At 33.7% G+C, this 22,691-nt stretch overlaps 1 protein-coding gene across 1 annotated transcript in view; it reads left to right on the top strand.

Moving 5' to 3' along the window:
- Positions 1-22,691, top strand: part of LOC111044966 (transmembrane protein 245) — a 30,253-nt gene that overhangs the window by 1,109 nt on the left and 6,453 nt on the right. The window contains exons 2-9 of the mRNA XM_022330253.2: positions 3,992-4,211; positions 5,642-5,709; positions 6,742-6,866; positions 12,228-12,442; positions 14,327-14,448; positions 17,952-18,080; positions 19,554-19,721; positions 20,304-20,502. Of these exons, the coding sequence (XP_022185945.2) occupies positions 3,992-4,211; positions 5,642-5,709; positions 6,742-6,866; positions 12,228-12,442; positions 14,327-14,448; positions 17,952-18,080; positions 19,554-19,721; positions 20,304-20,502 (1,246 nt within the window). The remainder of the gene's footprint in view (positions 1-3,991; positions 4,212-5,641; positions 5,710-6,741; positions 6,867-12,227; positions 12,443-14,326; positions 14,449-17,951; positions 18,081-19,553; positions 19,722-20,303; positions 20,503-22,691) is intronic.

The following is a 22,691-nucleotide window of genomic DNA, read 5'->3' as shown; positions in this document are numbered from 1 at the left end:
TCAAGCAATCTTGTACTGGCAATAAGATGAACATGCAAATCTCAACACACTCCACTTCTTTCTCATACATTCTATTAGACAGTCCGATTTATGTCATCTTTCAAATCTGACCTATTTCTAGTAGACCGCACGAAAGTAGTCAGATGAGAGTAGATGCAACGATGCCAAATAAGAGTTGATCAACGTTGTCCATAGCTGTCCACAACTGTAAATGAAAATTAATCAATATTTTTTGTTTTAAACTTTTAACATTTTCGACGTTTTCGGATGAATTAGCAACCTCTAATGGTGCAGAGGGTGACGGGTTAGGAGGGACTCAGATCTTTTAAATTCCATCGGAAAATGTCATGCCCTAGGTAGTAGAATGGCAACGTTGCTAAGTGGTCTGTCAATTGGACAGCCTGAGTTGAAAGCAGTACAACAAATTCAAAAGAAATACAATAAAGCACCAATTATCCGGACTAAAATAATAATTGATGCATGTGGCTGTGTCCTGATAACTGATAATCCGGATAATCGATTTCACCCTAGTTCTCAAGGTGTAGACGTACCTTATTAAAAATTTGATATAAATTGTCGTATGTAATATGACTTGTATACCCTTATTTTACATTTACATTCTAGTTAAAATAGATGGTTAAATACATTCTAGTTCAATAAATTCAAGAATATACTGTAACTCGATTATCCATTTTATAAAATTACTAGTAGGTAACCCGTGCTTCGCAAGGGTCTATTTTAAAACTTGACAAACTGAAAACTTGACGTAATGAAATCAAGAAGAATTGAAAATAGGCCCATAAGAATCCTCGCTTGATTAATAATTTATATGCAGCATTTCAAGTAAATCAGTCCAGTTGTTCAGACGTGATGATGCGTCAAACATAATTTCTCTAACCTTTACACGTGTATACGTGTTTAAGCCAGTTCTTTCCTTTATTATAGTATATAAGATCTATATCTATCTATCATCTTCTATACTATAATAAAGGAAATTAATGAGAGTAAATTTTGAAAGGTTTGAAATATCGATGTGCGATTTTCACCATACCTTTTCTCTGGAAATCCTGTATCGGAATCATGTATCATATTATGACCACCTTTCAAATAAAAAGAAGATGTTTGATTCAAAATGGCGAAAAAAATTTGGGTGCGACGGAAAATCTGCTTTTAACATTCGAAAAGAATCCCCAATCATACCTATCTTCTAATTTCCCTTCTAAGAGAAATGTTATGCTGCTTCCATACAACAACTGGAAGCATGACAAATAATTGAAAACTTGACAAACTGAAAACTTTATGTAATCAAATCTTGAAGAATTCAAAATAGGTCTATAACCATCCTCGGTTAAGCAAGAATCTATATGCAAAATTTGAAGTTAATCAGTCCAGTAGTTCAGACGTGATGATGCGTCAAACATAATTTTCCTATACTTTACACCTGTATACGTGTATAATCCAGTTCTTTCCTTTATTATAGTAGGCCTATAGAAGATGATAGATCGATGGATGATCATTGAATTATTTTACTAAAAGATAAAATAAGTTGAGTAGTTTGCCTTTCAGAAGGAGTTTTGACAACCCACAAAACTCATTTTTCATTTGAAGATATAACGAAGAAGGTGTATGACCTCATTTTTTTGCTCGGCTAGCCAAAATATTCTTCATTTCAATATTAAAATATTCGACTGACTTTACAGTGAGTCAGTCATTCTATCAGGGCTTGAATAATTTTGGAATTTTAATTAAATTAAAATGAAAGAGAATAATTTCTTTATGTAAATATCAACTCCTTTATTCAAAGACATATTAACTGCATGCGTTTTCATATTGCCAATACAGCACTGATGAGACTGTAGACGTTTATTCAGCACTTTGTCTCAAAAAGCTGGAAAATTAATAATCCATGTCATGTGTAGGCGTGGAATCAGGAAAACGAAGTTTCAAAACTATGTTTTCTCTAAACAGATTATTTCGAGATAATTTCTTTGATGCAACTGTTTTACATTCACCATATTATTATACAGAGTATGTGAAATGAAAATATTTATTAATTATCAAAACAATACTATTATTATATTCAGCCTATAATAAAAATATTATCATTATTATTAAAAATATTTATCAATCATCAAAACAATACTATTATTATATTCAGCCTATAATAAAAATATTATCATTATTATTAAAAATATTTATCAATCATCAAAACAATATTATTGCGGTTAAGTGGTATCAGGTAGAAAGCAATAATAGAAACAGATGTTCCTTTTTTAATTTCAACCATATGATTTGTTGATTTTCAAATTTTTTGATGAAATAGTATGTAGGCCTACCATTAATGAAATTTGAACATTAATTCTAAAAAATCTAGAAGAAAAATTGAAATTTGGACTTCCAGGTGCACGAGATTGATATTTTTAGAATCTATGTTGAAAATTTGGAGATCTAAATCATTCCCGTTTTCCGGTATGCAATCCACAAGTTGACATGTTTTGATGCGAACAAATACAACCCTACTCTCTCTTATACAGATTTTACTGCACCTTGATGTGGTGGACCAATTAACCACTACAAATACAGAATAGATTAGGGCTTTATGAGTTTCAATTTTTTTTTATATTATTCAGTAGACGTCCGAATGCCTATGTCTGGATAATTCGTCAGATTACCCATGTCTGGATAATTGGTCCTCTACTGTAGAAAAAATTGCATAGAGTTAATATTGGGTATTGAATTCAATTTATGATCTATTTGACAGATGATTAATCCCATTGATTCTATAGGGTAGTACGATTTTTCCAATCTTCAATAGTAGATAATGTAGGCTATAATATACTTTTAGAGATTAAAAAAACAAAGTACCCTTTCTCAACTTTATTCTATTACTTACGACATGCTTCAACATATTCGGTTTATACTCATATCACTTTTATGGTGTACTTATTGTATGAATCAATATTAATGCCATTTTTAAATGAGTGAGTAAAATAAACAACGTTAACAAATAATAATTCATTTCACTCACTCACCTGAAAATGGCATTAATATGTCGAAATATGTCGTGAGTAAAAACATAAAGTTGAAGAAAGGTACTTTGATTTTTTAATTTTTCCTTAAATACGAGTAGTCCTTACAATAATATTGGATAGCAATATTAGAGAATAGAGCAATAATTACTTTTTTCCATCCTTGAAACACAAAAATAAAAAAAACTTGAACACATGTCGACGCGTAATTCATAAAGGAACACTCCTGCCTAATCTCATTGAAATCTTATTCACGCGTTCGGCCCAAATGCATACAGTCCGGGTGCAATTGTACTAATAAAGGTACCTAATTGTGGTCATTATCGGGTAACAGCCTAGAAAGATGTCTTCAATTTTTTCTTAGGACTAGTAAGATGAGAAACGCAATGATGATCAGTCGAAATCACAGGCAAACACTTCGAAAACAAGATGGCCGCCTGAATAAATAAATAAATCGGGGTGAATGAATATTGTAGGAAATTATGAAACCTTCAATTTTGTATACAATAGTCATGCAATAAGATGCATAGTTTTTTATTTAATATGCGAGAAACCAAAAAATGGTAACATTGAACCACCCTCATCCCTAGCACTGCGGGTAGGGGTGGGCACTTTTGATATGTTTACATTCTCACCACCCTAAACAGAACTGCGGGATCAAAAATTGTCTTTCTATCTTTTCCTTTATACCCTTTTTTGAGAATTCATTGCCTGAACTATAGATAAAGCAAGTAAAAGGTCAAGGTTCACAAATATTTGAATGATTGGGTTTTGGGTAGCTGCTTACATAGAATATTGTTCTATGAAGAGAATTTTCCAATCTATAGCAATGTTTTATAAATGTGAAGTATGAAAACATGTAGAAAATCCTTTATCTTGTCATTGACCAGAATCATCAGATTTAAACCTTTTTCAAAATTAAGAAGAAAACGCAAAAATTATGCATCTTGAACATTTTGCAGATAACATTATTGCTGTGTTGCTACTTTGGAAGCGTATTCACACTCTGGAATGACCAAAAGAACACTCCTCTCTATCTGGCATCATGTTTGACGTGGTTCGGTTGTTCTTGCTACATTGCTGGATGTTTCAACTACTTGCGGCTTCCAGTGTTGCTATTTTTCTTGACTGTCACACTATTTGGAGTTTGGAATGAGACAAGCAGCAAGAGAGAAGACGAAGGTGAGGGAGATAATTGATATCGATTACATATAATTGAAAGAACATTTATCATTCAGAGTGGCCCAGAATTACCCATGATGTTATGTAACCTGAGCTTTATCATGGGTGGGCCTAGTTACGTTTTGGCCACTCTGTATAATAATATTCAATTTTTTCCAACTTTAACTCACAGAACCAGGGCTTCATGTTGAAACTAACACATCTTCAGCTGTGCTAATGGTAGATCCAAAATGGAACCTTGGTTCTGTAAACTGAAGTACTCAATGAAAGTGCATTTGACTATCAATTCCCTGAATATATATCATGGAGTAGTTCAACAAAATCAATATTGTGTTCTACAAATCTGATCCTGGAATTACAGTAGTTTCATAGATACGAAAAATGGTTCGTATTTTATAAGTTCTTATTATGTAAATAGTTTAAATATTATATTATAGTGTAAAAAATATTGAATTAATGTGCTTTGGACACGTTTAGGCCCAATACGACCATCAATAATAAAACCTACACCTCAGTCATGGAAAGAAAACACAACGTATTAGAACAATGTGTGTTCTACATTCACGAAAGAGAACACCCAAGCTCTACATCCAAAATTAATTTTATTACCTTTTTCTCCCGCAACCTATTTGGAAAATTCCTACAAATTCAATCTTTCCATTCCCTGAATTAATCCTTGGTTTATTCTTTATACTTTTCATTAGAGTTGGGGGTTAGAGTGCACCTTAATCAACTTTAATCAGTCTGAAGATGCCAACATCCATACATTTTTACAAAATTCGCTCATCACGGAACGATAATATGTAACTCCTACTCTCAAGTTTCTTAAACACTATAAGTATGATATATTATATAATACTCTACAGTAAAAGAAAATATTATGGATCAACTTTGTCAGAACCAGCTTTCTCAGTTAAATGAAATGTTTTTTTGAGCTAGTTATTCAACTGCGATTGAGCTCGTATTTATTACTGCAACGATTGGTTTCATGTCGCCAATGATTATTACTAACTAATTCTTGAAATAAATTTAACGATCTTCAACTTTTGAATTTTATAAGGAAGAATTGAATAGTCCTCAACGATCGAATTTTATATTGTAAATTAAAGAGTTGAATTGTTTTCAATTTTTAAATTTTATAATATAATAATTATTTTATTACAGATATAATAATTTCCCATGTTATCGAAAATTTATTTTCAATTTTTTTTGTAGTTCCAAAGAATCGTCACTAAGAAATTGCACCCTAAAATTCATAGAATGCACTTTTTCTTTGGAATTACAAAATAAAAAAAACTGAAAATAAATTCTTCTTCCATATACGGTAAAATTCAAAAGTATTGTTAGGAGTGACAATATAAAAATCACTGTTGTAAAATTCTTAGAATAAGTTTGAATTGGCTCACTAAGTCTCTTATTTTGTTGAGCAGATGAATACCCTACTGAACCAAACTCCAAGTTGCGAGAGGCGGACTCGTGGAACAATAAAGATGAACAGGTTAGTTCAATTGTTAGCTTTCGATTGAAAAACAGTCCTCTACAACATTTTTTGCTATCACAAATAATTAATTACAATATATAATTAAATTTGAATGTTTCTTTCAAATTGTATAGTAATTGTAGCCTACGATCTATTCATTTTAGTCTTTGTATTAAAAAAATCAAAGATGCTGAAGGTGAGAATAACTAGTTAAAACTTATACTTTGAAGCCTCTTCCATGAATCAACTATATCAATAGCACTTTTTTGTGAAGCCTTATATATAAACCGTACCAATACACTTTAGACTAATATACTTTACCTATGTAGAATTCTTTATTTGTAGTATAATAATACTAATCTAAGTGTAACTACCACTTCGAAGAAGATACTACAGTATATAGTAGGATTTTACCTCATGTAAAATGTGGGAGATTTCAATGTAATTATTGCATGGTAGCCTAATTTAACCTGAAAATATTTGCTACCAGTGTTCATAATAGGCCTATACTGTGCTCTCGACAAATGTTATACCGAAGTCGACTTTTGTTGGAAAAAATGTGAAAATACGAATGTTCATTAGTAATGGTTTTGAAAAGCAAAATTTATCCACTTTTTCAAGATAAAAGTTGTAGTGGTTCATTGGAATGAGATGCACTCGCCTGCATCCTAAATTCTTCTCTTATTTCGTAATAATCGATAATCAAAATATGTCAGCACCTAATCTTCATTAGAATATTTCTATTCCAACAAAAAACATATTTCTACATGTATTTCCTTTTATCTCTGTATTTCTAAAATGTGTGTCATATAAAATAATTAGATGAGAAAATTGGGAATGGTAGAGTGGAGATGAAAGTTAATTATCGAGATTCGCAGTTCGATACTATTTCAAAGGCTGATGTATTATTTTCTTTTTATGGCTAAACATTATTTTGAAAGAAATGCCGTTTTTAAGTTTATAAAAAATCATGTAGAATTATACATCGTTTACAATTTTATTAGATTACTGGAATTGCATGAAATAACAAAAACTCAATTTATTTCTCAGATTTCACAAGACAAACTCAATTCAAATGGTTCAATGAATGAGAAAAATGAAGTCATTCATGAAACGCCGATCATATCAGCTATGAATGTTGATCCGAGCAAAGACTCGCTCATTATCGACGATTGGTAAATAAATTATGAATTATTTTTTCTTCTTCTCATAAGAAAAATTAATAATACTAAGTATATATACAGGGTGATTCATAATTATGGTAAAATAATTCAATACGTGATAGTAGAGGTAAAAATAAGAAGAAAAGTTCTTATAAACATATATCCATAAACGCTTCATTAGCGAGCTATACAGAGTGAAAAATTTCGCCCGGAATTCAGTTCCTCTGGTGAAAAACACCGATGCTGAATTGTTTGGGGACTAGTTTTTAAAAAGCGTATGGTGGATTCATATGGAAAAATATCTGAAAAATTGAATAAAACTAGTCTGGAAGCTGTAGTGTTAGTAGTTTTTGAGAAAAAAGTTAAAATATGCAAGAAATTTACGTAGAAAAACACAGACTTCTACGTTTGATGCCCAATAACTTTCTTTAATGACCAGTAAACATATAATTTTTGAAATAACAATTGTAGAGAATTTAATTCTGAAAAGAATTATGTAAGCTGTGTAACCTAAATTTAAATAATAGTTGAATAAAATGTATTCTTATGTAGTACATTACACCACAAAAATTTGCTGTTTCATGAGGAGAGAACTAATAGCTCTTAGGTTGTAGCTGATGGCAAATAAAATATTCGGTTTTCTATGAAAAGATTGATTCCTATAAATGAAAGTAACATATTATCTAAATGACATTAAACTTATACCAAAAGACTAAAGATGATGATCAAAGTGACCTCCGTTGTTCTTAATGCATATGTTCAGACGTCTTCTCATCGATTGTCAGACCCGTTCAAATATTCCAGGAGTCTGCTTTAATTATCATTCCTATTCCGTTCAAAATTCTTAATCGGAGTTCTTCAATTGTATCAATCGGAGTATTGTATACTAAGGTTTTCAAGTGTCCCCAAAGATAAAAATCCAAAGGATTCAAGTGTGGTGACCTAGCTGGCCACGGTACTGGCCCACCTCGGCCTATCCATTGATTTGGAAACCTGTGATTCAGGTGTTCGTGTTCACGAACAGCAACACTGAAGTGTGCTGGAGGTTCATCATGCATAAACCAAATGTATTGGCGCAACTGAAGAGGTACATCTTCAAGTAAGATAAATAGCTCCTCTCTCAAAAAGTTTAAGTAGATTATGCCATTAAGCCTGGGAGAAAGCTCGAACAGAAGTAGATGATCTCCTATGATTCCTGCCCAAATGTTTACTGAAAACTGATATTATGGACGATTAGGATTGATGGCATGAGGATTGTCAGCTGCCCAAATATGTTGGATATGTTAATGATAGTAGTTCTTGTAAAGTGTGTCGTGTCGGTAAATGAAACGGTTGTTTAAAAGTTTGGGTTGACAAGTTTTTCTAAAAACCATCGGCAAATACCAGCACGGGGAATACAGTCTCGTGGCAATAGAGTATGAACTTTCTGGAGGTGGTATGGATGTAATTGTTGCTCTTTTAGGATCCTCAAACTGATAGATTGATTGACATTAAACTGCACTGATTATTCTCTCGTGCTCTTCTCTGGATCTTCATAAATTTCATTAATAACTTGTTCCTTTAACTCAACAGTCCAAGTGGATCGGGGTCTGCCTGCATAAAATAATGTGCTCTTTGGACATCAAAGAACCTGTTTCAGACAGACGTTGATGAATAGTGGCAAAAAACCTCGAACTTGGACATACTCGGTTAGGAAAGTTTTCTTGATACAAACGTCTTGCTTCAGTTCTATTACTGTGTCCCATCCCATACATCAAATGCACGTCAGCTAATTCGGAGTATGAATAATGTCTAAAGTTACCTGCCGTTTTTTAAAAAGTTAACACTCAACACAAAAAAGCAAAGTGAAATGGTTACAAATAACTGGTTAATAGATTAAACAAAAAACACAGCGCGGTTACAGTAGGCCTAACTTACAGTTTGTTGTTTTGTTCAACAGTGAGCTAAAATATTTCTGAAAATAATTTTCAGCTGATAATTTCTTTTGAATATTTTCTTATTTAAAACAAAATAGATCAGCTGTTTTGGAACAGCTGTTCTGTTATTTAAATCCATGTTTTATTTGCAATCAGCTACAACCTATGAGATATTAGTTCTCTCCTCATAAAACAGCAAATTTTTGTGGTGTAATGTACTACATTAGAATACATTTTATTCAACTATTATTTAAATTTAGTTTACACAGCTTACATAATTCTTTTCAGAATTAAATTCTCTACAATTGTTATTTCAAAAAATTATATGTCTACTGGTCATTAAAGAAAGTTATTGGGCATCAAACGTAGAAGTCTGAGTTTTTCTACGTAGATTTCTTGCATATTTTAACTTTTTTCTCAAAAACTACTCATACTACAGCTTCCAGACTAGTTTTATTCAATTCTCAGATATTTTTCCATATGAATCCACCATACATTTTTTAAAAACTAGTCCCTAAACAATTCAGCATCGGTGTATTTCACCAGAGGAAATGAATTCCGGGCGAAATCTTTCACCCTGTATAGCTCGCTAATGAAGCGTTTATGGATATATGTTTATAAGAACATTTTTTCTTATTTTCACCTCTACTATCACGCATTGAATTATTTTACCATAATTATGAATCACTCTGTATATAAATAATATTAATTTATAGTACAGGGTGCGGCAGAGAAACTTCATTTTTTCAAAAGTGAATAAATCTCTTAGTGTGGATCAGAAAGTTTGTATTTATATTTTGTAATGTAGACACATATATATAAAGTTTTGTTCCAATTAGTTTTATATATCAAATCAGGTGGTTCTTCATACACTGAGTAAACTGATTTCTGGCGTTTGTCATGATTCCGGCCAGCATTGCAAGCGTTATGTTAGCAGTTTCTTCCTGATATTGGTCTTCAAATCTTGTAGTGTCCTTGGACAGTTTACATAAACTAGGGGTTTCAAAAACCCCCCCATAGAAAAAATCACAAGGGTCCAAATCGGGAGATCGGGCTGGCCACACCAAATCGCTCCTAATTGAGATGAGGCGTCCTAGAAAGTGTTCCCTCAATTGAAGTCACGTTCAGAAAATTCCTGCACAATTGCCATCTTTGGATGGAAATGAAGATCATCATGAAGAATTCGTCTCACAGAACGATCGGAAAGTCCAAGAGCAGACGCATGTTTACGCGCAGAACGCTGTAGTGATCGCAATATGGAAACTCACACTGCCTCAATGTTCTCAGGTGATCTAATGGGCCAAGGGACTCTAGTTCTCCACCTTGTCGCACTTGCAGTTTGTCTTAACGTACTGACCAACGTTACAATTGATTTCCGGTCCGGCATAGTAGACAAAGGGGCTAAATTAAAGCGATCTCGAAATGCGCGCTGGGTTGTGATCTCAGAACATCTGCTAGAAAAATAAGGCTCAACGGCAAATGCATGCTTCTTATTGTTCCGATGCATGATGGCGACTGAACATGTCGGGAAGAGGACTTTATGGTCTGACCTCTCTAACGAGACCAAATTACTCTACTACGACATCAGCTGACTGAATAGCGTTCACTTTAAAAAAGGAAGTTTTTCTGCCGCACCCGGTATAAGTAATAATTTAATACCAAGTATTCTGCTGTAATAATCATGTTATTTGATGCTGAAAAAGTCGGGTGAAGTTGTTGAAAGTTCAACCAAATAATATTCAAACGATGAAAATATTTAAATGTGTGAATATTTTTATAAGAGAACATATCTGATGAAAATTATAATTTGCATGTTATCATTATTGTTTGTAATGCTCACATAAGTCTATGACTTGTCACAGTATTTAGTAATAAGATGGATTTGAGGGATAATATAACTAGTAGTTCTTTGTACCTAGAATACATGTATTTGGGTACATTCTAATAGAATGTATTCTAGGTACATTGATCTTATTTGATATCGATGAACTTATAAGTCACATCCTCCTTTAACCTCAGAAGGGTAACCATGAGTAAATTTTACTCACACCTCTTGGAACTTGGAAGTTGCAAATATTTCTTATCATGGAATATCTGGATACCCCAGACAAGGAATTTAGATTCTACCAAGGCTAAGGTTCCTCCCAACAGTTCTGTACAAGACAGCATCATTAAAGAAGTTAAATATCACTTCAAAAACAATCTACAGTGATAAAACTAAAAACTTATGTGTTAATTTTACTCATGGTTACCCTTAGGCCCGCCGCAAAGTAGACCCACGCTAATCCACGAAAAGCAACCCACGTTTGTAAACCACTGCTATAGAATTATTTATAATCAATCAGCTGACAAGTGGATTATTCATTGCATGTATTACACAGATGTCTGGAGAAGCCTAGTAATGGTTTACAAACCATTCCACGGCGTGGGTTGCTTTTCATGGATTAGCGTGGGTCTACTTTGCGGCGGGCCTATACAAGTAAACTTTTTTAGTAATATTTACTCATAGGATATGGACCATAAAGCGCTCTTTTCATTGAGTAATCCTACTATTATGAAACTGTTAAAGTTGTTTTTCATGTAATTAACAGTTTCTCTATCTGGTTTCTAGCACAGTTGAACAAATCCATAAGAATAAATGGTTTAATCAGTTAATAATTTTATATTGATTTATTATTATTGAACAATCAACTTTAAATTTACAAAACATATTATACATATCAAATTCGTAAACCAACGAAATTGATTCATTCTTCCTTTTTTATTATAACAGGATAACATTGAACGTGCAGAAGAAGAAAAAAGTGAGTGTAGTGAGTTATCACCCAGGTGACTGTTGATTTGTGCTTTGGAGATTAACTCACATACTGTCTGTACTTATGTGCAGTCAAGTGATTTTAGCTGACTGTCTTGAGTTCAGATTCCGACATCTACGGAGTAAACCAATGTACCTAGAATACTTCGGTAAACTAATGTGCAGACAATACTAATCATCTGCTGTAAAAACCATCACCAAAAGCGTATTTTCTACAAGACATACGTGTCAACTGTTGAAAGCATAGAAAGGTCGAGAGAAAGTATCAATCATTTATTCCATTACTTATCATTAAAATAATTGGGTGAGGAAGAGAGGTGAACCCCTATTATTCTCCCAATTTCAAATAGTGCATTAAGTTGAAAAAACATGGTACAAAATAAGGCCAGATTCACTTTACAAATTGAACAAGCACCTTTTTAGTTTGCTTATGATGCCTACATCATTGCCCTTAATTTGGTTAGTGAAGTGTTAAACAGTAACCCGAATGACATTTGATCTCAGGCGGAATAGGATTAAAATCCATGACCGGTGAAATGATAGGACATTTATTCAAGTTGTGACGCTCCATCTTCCTTGGCTGCAATATTATTGTAACCTTCAGTTATTTCTGCGTTTAACGTTCGTTTTTTTCATTCTCAGTAACAAAACAGTGGAAACATGTGAAGATGATGACGATGAGGATGTAGTCGACGCGTCTCCAGATATCAGCAAATGGTTGCAGTCATCGCCTCACACAAGTGACCTATACATATATTTGGTAGCATTGTGCTGTGTGGTGTTCGTTGTGTTCACAAACCTCTGGCTTCTCTATATCATCGCTTTCCTACTCCTCATATACACCGTCAAATGCTTGTGTAAGTTTCCCCTTTAGACAGCGGTTCTCTGATTTATCACAATGATTACGTCTTGTGCTTTTTCAACTACCTAGCTTGTTACTAGAGTATCGAGCAGCATGTACTGTAACAGTACAGTACGATTTTTTGTTATTTGCATATACCCAGTTATATAATCCATATTATTACTAAGAGGGTCATTCATTTTTCAACCTCTGATTGGTCAAAAATTGAAGACATATTATATACAATAATAATTCTCCCACTAAAAGTTACTTACACTTATAATCAACGTAATTGCCGTGAAGATCAATGGCGTATCGAAGGAGTGGAAGGGGATATGGGGTTGTATTTCCCCCGAAATGAGATATGGGACCTAATTCTTTTGTGGCCGGATCAACAACTATTTAGCTTCTAATGTCATATTCTCTTTTTATTGTATAAGTTGATAAAATATTATATAAGAGATGAGAAAATAGCACAATGATAATTATGAGCTGGACTGTGAGTGGTCCAGTGCGTAGGAAGTAAGATAGCACTTTAAAAAGTAAGTCAAATTTGTTACCTTCTATTATTTATAAAGAAATTCAATATAGCTTATATTGCTTCAGTTGATCATAGTCTATTCAGTTTCATGCATGTGGTTGAAAAGTGTGGCTGCCCATAGTACCTAGTTCATATCCTTAAACAATGCACAAGCAGCTTCTCCTAGGGAGTTCCCCAAAAATTTCCCAGTTATGATCAATGGGCGTAGTTGACACCGTGGATAAGGGGGACATCGCCCCCCCCCCTCTTACCGCTTGTCTGTGTCTAATGGTATGTGATCGGAGGTTGAAAAAGTGACCCTCCTAATTGTATTATGGTCGAACTCAAATTATCTTATTGAAATAAACACCTATTGTTTGGGACTATTGGAAAATTTGGAAAAGAAGCTAAGTCTGTTGATTATTTTGCAATCATTCAATGATTTATGACACTGTGTTATGGTAATATTTCTGTGTAAATTATTCAAAAAGATTGTTTTGACGTTTTTGGCTTTTAAAGAATTTTTTTAGAACTCCAGTAAAACGCTAAAACCCTTGTTGAAGCCTTATGCTTGCTTGACATACCGTTTTCCCTGTTTGTCATATTGGATATCCAGTTAAATCCAATAGTAAAATTATAATTAAAACACCAACAGAAAAATATTTTATTCTTACAACTCCTTTTTTCATGTTCTGTTATGTAGTAAATCATTGCTCTAGCTCTATGATTCTCTACTGTTTATTGTTTCTATGTTTCCTGTTTATTATTCTTCCATTGAATTAGCTTATTCGTAAAATAGAATTGATTTGAAAAAACTGAATTGACTATAAATATTAAGTTTGTTTCATAAATTGTTTACTCACTACAGAATTAATAAGTTTAAATTTATTTTAAGTTGAACATGCAAATTGTTTCTTGCTTCTTGGTCTTTCGAATTTCGATTGAAAATATAGCCTCCAATGGGACAGGAAGTCATGCAGATTAAAACTATATTGCTGTTAGTTTAGAGTAAATTTTTAATTTATAATTCAAGTCACTCATTGTTTTAAGAAATGAAATAAATCCAAGTTGGAAATTGAGCCCCTTATGGAATTTGAAGTTAAAAAAATTAAAACATTCTCATATAATTCCTTTAATCTTGTGTAAAATTTAAGTCAAACAAAATAATACATGAAATTTTCTGGAACCCTCAGGCTTTATCAATTAGAACAATGGGTTCGATTCTGTACAAGCAAAATTTTCCGTGTAAGGGATACGAGGAACGATTCTGATAGAGAATTCAGAATAAATTGGAACTCTTATTTATTCATACATTGAATTGCAATTACAAATGAAAAAACAGGCGCAAGCCTAAAACTAAAATGAGTAATTAATGTTTAGGTTTGGGATTTGGATTGTGGCTACTTGTGCAGGAATTTTGGGATCGGCTCGACAGATTGGAAGGCTGGTACACAACCCGCCGTCATGTGCTTGTACCATTACCAGTCGCTGCATTCTTCAAGGTATGTCATTTTTAGATTTCACAGCTGTTTATAACCACTATATATTGTCAATACTTTAATAATTATGAGAGGATACAACCAGTTGTAATTTCTGGTGCGAACCAGATTTATAATTTTTCATATTATGAACTTATGATCATGAATTCTCCGGCCGTCATTTTCATGTGACCATCATTTATTTATTTATTTATGGAGAAAACAGGTTACCCCTAATGTGTCTCCTTCACAAATACAACAATACAAGATACAATACGTGAAATACAACAATACAACAATACATGAAAAAAATGAACAAAGTAACTTTCAATTGCAATATTGTTAAAAGAAAAAAAAAACTATAGAAATACAAGAGAAGGAAAAATTACAATAATTATAAAACGGAATATAGAAATGAAAAGGTTCTAAAATTAAAATAAAAATGTTACAAAGAATGGATAAAACTAACAAATGAATGTCAGAGGACTGGTACCTGCCAATGAAGCAACAGAATGAGTAAGATGTACGAGTACATAGTGCAATAGATACACACCTATATACAGCAACAAATAATCGACAACACGACTGAGCAAGAATATCTCACAATAGACTGTTTAATATTCTATAAAATTTTTCACGAGAGAACCAGAAGATGTCCAGTTGCCCAGAGAAACAGTTGAAAAGTCTTTGAATTCTCTTGACTGGAGAATTATAGTGACTCACAGTTCTGGACCGGGGCACAAAAAAAGAGAAAGTGGAGCGACGTGATATGGTAGATATATAAATATTTACATATGAAAGCAAATATGGGGAATCTATTTTATTATTTAATAAGCTATGAAGAAAAATTAAAGACTTAACATCTCGTCTTGTTTTTAATGATTTCAATTGAAACATATTTCTCAGAGTGTCAGAGGGAAAGTCAAACGGACAATTGAAATTGAATTTTCTGAAGTGAATGTACCTTAAAAATTTATTTTGTAAACGCTCCAAAAGTAGCACTTGATCATTACAATAAGGGTTCCAAATTTCAGACGCATACTCAAGAATACTTCGGACAAGAGATTTATACAGAAATATTATGGGTGAGACATCATTGAAAGGTGAACATGTTCTCAGGATAAACCCCATCTGCTGATTGGCCCTACTACACAAAAGGTCTATATGTTTATTGAATGTGAAATCAGAGCTGTAAATCACACCCAGGTCCTTAAAAGACTCTACCTCCTCCAACGGTATACCATCAATACTATAGATGCATCTGTGTGTAGCTACCTGCCGGGAAAATGCTAAAGTTTTGCATTTAGCTATATTTATTCTAAGGCCATTATTCATACTCCATACACTTAGTTTATCAACATCCATTTGAAGGCTAAGGCAGTCATCAGGGCTCAAAATCGCTTTGTACAGCTTCACATCATCTGCATACATCAGACAGGATGAACCATCAAAGACAGCAGGGAGATCGTTAATGAATAGAAGGAAGAGAAGTGGTCCAAGGTTAGAACCCTGAGGCACCCCAGATGTACAGTTGAAAGTTCTAGACTTGAAATTATGTACTCTAACATACTGCACTCTTGAATTCAAATAGCTCTCAACAAGATTTGCCAGGCTTGTACAGAAACCAATCGACTTTAGTTTTTTAACTAATATCTGTGATTGATTGAATCGAATGCCTTTGAGAGATCCGTATAAACAACATCAACCCGCCCTCCACCGTCAAGAACTCTGGATACCTCATTGCTGAACTCCATTAGTTTAGTCACCGTAGAACGGCCTGACAGAAATCCATGTTGCTCGTCCGCGATGACTCCCTTCACTTGCCTGTATATAACTGCATGCAAAATTCTTTCAAAAACTTTGGAAAAGCAATTTAAAATTGATATGGGCCTATAATTACTTATATCAGTTCTCTTACCTGACTTGAAGATAGGAGTAATTCTAGCGACCTTCCATTTAGAAGGGAATTGGCCAGTCCTAATCGATAAATTGAAAATGAATTGCAATGGACTAAGGAGTACCTCTGCACAACCCTTCACAATAAAAGTAGGTATCAAGTCAGGGCCCTCGGAACAGCTAGATCTAAGGCTGTTAATAGCAGACAGGATCTCGTCAGAGGAGACAGAATCAATACCAACACCTAATCCCAAGCTCCCAGACATCTCCAGCTCATTCTCATGCATATCAGGGGCGGCGTGTGTATCAACCTCATACACTGACTCAAAATATTTCGCGATATCATATCATCTAATCAAAATCATTATCACCATCATCATCATCATATACGTCATATCATCAACAATCTATTGTATCTGAAGAACAAAGAGGCCTATCAAATTTCGATGTATAATCTATTTGAATGTGAGTACATTGATCAAGATGTATGATCTACAATTTTGAAATTCATCATCATCATTATTGGCACTACAGCCCATGTAGGGCCTTCAAAACCACATATTTCCATCCCTCTTGACATTCTGCTGTTCTTCTCCATCTTCTTACACCCAGTCTTCGCAAATCCTCCTCCACATCGTCAACCCACCGCTTTCTTGGTCTTCCTTGTAGTCTTCTTCCTCCGGGTTTGCCTTCCAGCACCATTTTTGGCACCCTCCATTCCGGCATTCTGTGCACATGACCAGCCCATCTCAGCCTCATACTTTCCACAACAGATAAAATACTGTTCTCCTCGAAAAATCTTCCTAGCTCCTCGGATAAGATCCTAGAACTTAGATAGGATAAGAACCTCCATATTTTATAATATTTTCATTGATTGGAAAAAATCTTTCTCATCTCTGTAGCAGACCTTATTCTCTTCTAGTTAATGTCCAAGCTTCGCCCCCTATATATGTCACTATTGGTCTTAAAATTATTGTGTAAATTTTCTTTTGCCCTTTTGAAATGTTGTAATTAGGCTAATTATCTTAAACAATTTTCAAATTGCGATAAACCGATTTTGTTTGAGCGTAAAATTTTTCAAGAGCCGTGAGGGGTTTCAAGTGAAATAATGTTTTGAAGTATAGTTCCTACATGAGCATACTTCCCACAAGTAATAATGTATACCTACAAAGAATATGTAATATAAAAGAATTATCAATCCCTGATCATTGAAGACACACTTCATAGGTTTCTGGAATTGACCAGTTCAAATGTATTTTCAAGAGTACGTTTCTGACTAAAAATAAAAATAATATCGAGTGACCTGGCTTGCTAAGGGACAAACGGCTTAACGTGTCCATCCAAAACACGGGAGTGGCGCGATCTTTTCCGAGCCGGGATTTGAACCCGGGCTTCTGAATCATGGACTGTTTTTTCATCATAGTAGTATATTTTCATTGTAACTTACTATGACGTGAGGTCTGTGCTAGGGAAAAGTGTGTGTGAGAATATGAGAACAATATTTATAAAATATATTCATAATAATTGAAAAAAGGTATATTATCATTACATTCTTAAAGCTATCAAATGTTTCCAGTAATGCAATTGATATATTTCATTCTTTTCCTAGTATGACAGTTATTATTTTACAGACAATGGGCATCATGAAATGCTTTATTCTGCGCAGCCTGCAGGATTTCTGTGACGCTGCAGCGTCCGTCACTGTCATTCTTGGGTTACTGGCACTTGTCATCATTGTATCGATTTTTCTCTGTATTCAGGTAATGGGATTGGATTTCGAATTATTGTGAATAGTGTTCTCAGTTTCAAATTAATGTAGTTTTACTCTTTTATTGGAGAAAGTCTTTCAAACAAAGTTCTCTGTTTCAAATGTAGTCTAAGATAGCCTACTCTTTCATTACAAAAAAAAAATCTTTCAAATAACAATGGTTACAGTTTTACTTCACTTTTATCAGTTCCAAAACTTGCAATCGATTGAGCTCCAACAATCAATTCAATTTATTCTTGTTTCCAAAATGATTGGAATACTACATTAATCTATTCCTTCCTCCCAATTGATAGATTTCTATTCTCTCAGTCAGTTTCATAACTGAGAAAACCTCCTGTGCTCCTATAATTTGGCGAAAGTAGGTGTTGAGATTAGAAAAAATCAAAGTTCATAGAATAGTATTTGTGCAACTAGTGCGCAAAGTGACCGTTTGCTGCACCGAAAGATACGTTTACGCACGAGCCGTAGGCGAGGGCGGAATGGTTTCTTGAGTGCAGCAGAGGAACTTTGCGCACGTATTTCACATCAAATTTTTCCTACAGTTACCATTGAATATGAGAAGTGGTTGATTATGGGTGAAATGATGGCTGAAATCCATCAAATGTTTGTCTGTATAATTTTGTTATTAATAACAATTTTAATTTATTTTAAACTTGATAATCCAATTAAAAATTAATAATCGATAACTCATTCGAATTAAAAATTAAATTAATTTAAAAATTTGAATAATTTTGAGTAAATCTTAATTTCTAAATAATTTTTCAACCAATCAATTTATGAATGAAAAAATATCATTTGAAATAATGAAAAATAATTAATAATACTCAAAATGTATAATTTAATGAGTTGTTATTTTTATTTGTTTGAAAATCAGAAAAATATAGATAGAACAAATTCGCATTCAAAATACACGCCAACAATGTCAACAGCTGATTGGGATGGCTGTAAGATAATACGCAAAGTAATACTTTGCGCAATAGAGCGGAAAAGTGATTCTTTGCGTTCTGTAATCAGTGCAGGAATGGTCACTTTTCAAGGTAACTGTAGGAAAAAACAATAAAAATACTCTACCTGAACTTGAATTCAAATCAGGAACCCATTATACTTCCTATGAGTTTACCATTTTGGATTGAAAAAAAATTATGAGAGAGTTCTGGAAAAAGTAATTTGAAAAAGTTATGTAAAGAATTACATTGACGGAAAGATAAAGAAATGTGAATGAAAAGACGATTATTCACTGAATAGATTCGATTGCTATCAAAGATGTAAATTTGTTGCATGAAGAAAAAAAAACAATATTATATCGTCTTAAAATACAATTCATATTATGATATATGTTCAAAAGTATTGTTAGTGTTAACTGTTCAATCGCCTGTCATCCAAATCACTGTAGCCTAGCTACAATAACAATAATAACAATAATGAATTGTAGGGGAATTTCTAAAAGCTTCTAATTTGGTTGCAGATGTACACAGAATGCTTTTATATGGTAAAAGTGAGCGGCCAAGTGATCAACCAGACTGTTGTTCACAATCCAGAATTGATGCAATCAATACCAGAAGGATGGGAAGATCAACTTGACTCAGTTCTCAACAATGCTTATACATATGGAAGAGAGTGGCTGAAGAAAATGGTAAGTTGAACAAATTAAATGCCTAAAGGTTGGACAGAACTACTTGATAATGCTCATCCATGTGGAAGAGAGTGATTAAAGACTGCTTCCCAGTTTGGTATCACTTTGTAAAGTTTTTCCCGGTATAGAGTTTTGATTCATTGTTTGAGTTAGATTTAGTAGTTTATAAATTCAAGCTCATGATATAATATCAAATCAGCACATCAACGTTGTATTGTTGTTTCTGATGGAGCGGAGTCCCCATAACACTTCTTAAGCCATTTCTTCCTTTGAACGGTATTTTTCCCTCCAAGAAGCAGGGTGAAATAATTAAAACACGAAATTGTTTTAAGAATAACAAAAGTAGCGTCACTCTTAGCACAATAACTTACAAACTAATGAATAGAATGTCATGATTTTTTTAAAGACAAATTTCAACAGCTGTGTTTTGAAGGCTTAGTATTAACTGAAAATAAAGTGACTGCAATAAAACTAGCGCCATGTATGAGTTAGGCCCGGGACTTTTCAGCTCATGTAATGTTAAACAAATGAATGAACATTCAAATATTACAGATTTCAAGTGATAAAACTTTTTCTCTCTAGCTTCATTCGCTTATAAGAGACGATATTCCGCCAGAGAAATCAGAAGGCATTGTGCAAACGGTGCTGGAGCTATGGGACCGCACCTACCAGTACTGGATCGCCTCCTCACTGGAAAAGCAGAGCATGGGCCCCAAAGTCACATCCACTGCCGTCTTCGACTCGTGGGGTCGGTTCGTCAATGGCTTCCAAAAAACGCCTGGTAAGATTCAGCCTCGTACTAAATTCAGTGCTCCTAAATGTGGACGTTTTCATTAATTATAGAGGCCTCAGAATTAGTTGTGACCGATGGCCCCTCAAACGCAGATGAGACCAACTTTCTCTCTCGCACATAAAATTATTATTTCTTCTCTCTCCATGCTTACTCTTTGTCCGAAAATAAACATAGATTAGAATAGAAACATCGGTGTTGAAGAAAAGTGGACTGTAGAGTTCCTTACCTCTATCTCAAAAATGTCTGTGATCAGTTGCATGTAGGGCAAGACCAGGACCAAGATTATTATCTTGGCCTTTACAGGTGAACCCCGATTAACATTTTTTTTTCAAATTAAAATATTGGTTTATTATTAAACGAATACTTTCATGTGAATGTTGTGCTTTGACGTGTAACAACTCTTTCTAACTAGAAATTCAATTTTTATTTGAGTGAAAATTGCTGGTATATACAATAAAATTGTACACATTTATTATAATATCTCTAGTGTTTTTATCCACGTATTACTTATTTTTATAACGATTTCTTTACAGATTTTACACTGGTTCCCAAACAGATCTTTCTCATAATATTACTTTGAAACTCATATCGGGTTTTTATTATCATTCTTACATTTTATATAATTACCAGCAGGTAACCCGTGCTTTGCAAGGGTTTATTTTAAAACTTGACAAACTGAAAACTTGACGTAATGAAATCTAGAAGAATAGAAAATAGGTCTATAAGAATCCTCGGCTGATTAAGAATTTATAAGCAACATTTCAATTAAATCAGTCCAGTAGTTTAGACGTGATGATGCGTCAAACATAATTTTCCATCAATTATAAATCATGAATGGATAATTAATCATCCATCATAAATGGATATCCATCCATCTATCATCTTCTTTACTATAATAAAGGAAATTAATGAGAATAAATTTTGAAAGGTTTGAGATATCGATGTGCGGTTTTCACCATACCTTTTCTCTGGAAATTCTGTATCTGAATCATGTATCATATGACCACCTTAAGCTGCGTACACATATTCGTGGTTCCAACCCGCACCGAGCACGCTCCTCCCTCGTACCGCCCTCGTACCGCCCTCGTACCACCATCGAACCACAGTCGCACCGCCCACGCACCCATCATGAACGTTACGGAAGATGTTAGATCTTCTCGCGTTCCCCGGTCGAACCACTGTTGCTCGCCGGTCGATCATCAATCGCTCTGCTGGAGTGACGTTCGGTTGCGGAGCAGAGCGACAGTCTGTACGCACCTTTACAATTAAAAAAAAGAAGTTTGATTCAAAATGGCGGAAAAAATTTGGGTGCGACGGAAAACCTGTTTTTATCATTCGAAAAGGATCCCCATCTTCTAATTTCCCTTTTAAGAGAAATGTTCAGCTGCTTCCATACAACAACTGGAAGGATTACAAATAATTGAGAACCTGATGTAATCAAATCTTGAAGAATTCAAAATAGGTCTATAACCATCCTCGGTTAAGCAAGAATCTATATGCAAAATTTGAAGTTAATCAGCTCAGTAGTTCAGACGTGATGATGCGTCAAACATACTTTTCCTATACTTTACACATGTATATGTATATAATCCAGTTCTTTCCCTTATTATAGTATAGAAGATGATGGATGGATGATCATTGTTATTTTACTAAAAGATAGAATAAGTTGAGTAGTTTGCCTTTCAGAAGGAGTTTTGACAACCCACAAAACTCATTTTTCATTTGAAGATATAACGTGAAGGTGCATATGACCTTATTTTTGGTCTGCTAGCCAAAATACCCATCATTTCAATATTAAATTATCCGACTTGCTGTACAGTGAGTCAGTCATTCAATCAGGGCTCGAATAATTTTGAAATTTTAATTAATAAAAATGGAAGAGAATAATTTCTTTATGTAAATATCAACACCTATTTATTCAAAGACATATTAACTGCATGCGTTTTCATATTACCGATACAGCATTGATGAAACTGTAGACCTTTATTCAGCACTTTGTCTCAAAAAACTGTTCTAGCTGAAAAATTGATAATCCATGCCACGTGTAGGCCTATACATTGCATCAGGAAAACAAAGTTTCAAAACTATGTTTTTTCTAAACAGATGATTTTGAGATAATTTCTTTGATGCAGCTGTTTCACATTCACCATATTATTATACAGAGTTTGTAAAAATGA

The sequence above is a fragment of the Nilaparvata lugens genome, chromosome 4, assembly GCF_014356525.2.
Source record: "Nilaparvata lugens isolate BPH chromosome 4, ASM1435652v1, whole genome shotgun sequence".
NCBI lineage: Eukaryota > Metazoa > Arthropoda > Insecta > Hemiptera > Delphacidae > Nilaparvata > Nilaparvata lugens.
The sequence above is the reverse complement of the archived record's forward strand: the minus strand, read 5'-3'. Positions and strand labels throughout refer to the sequence as shown.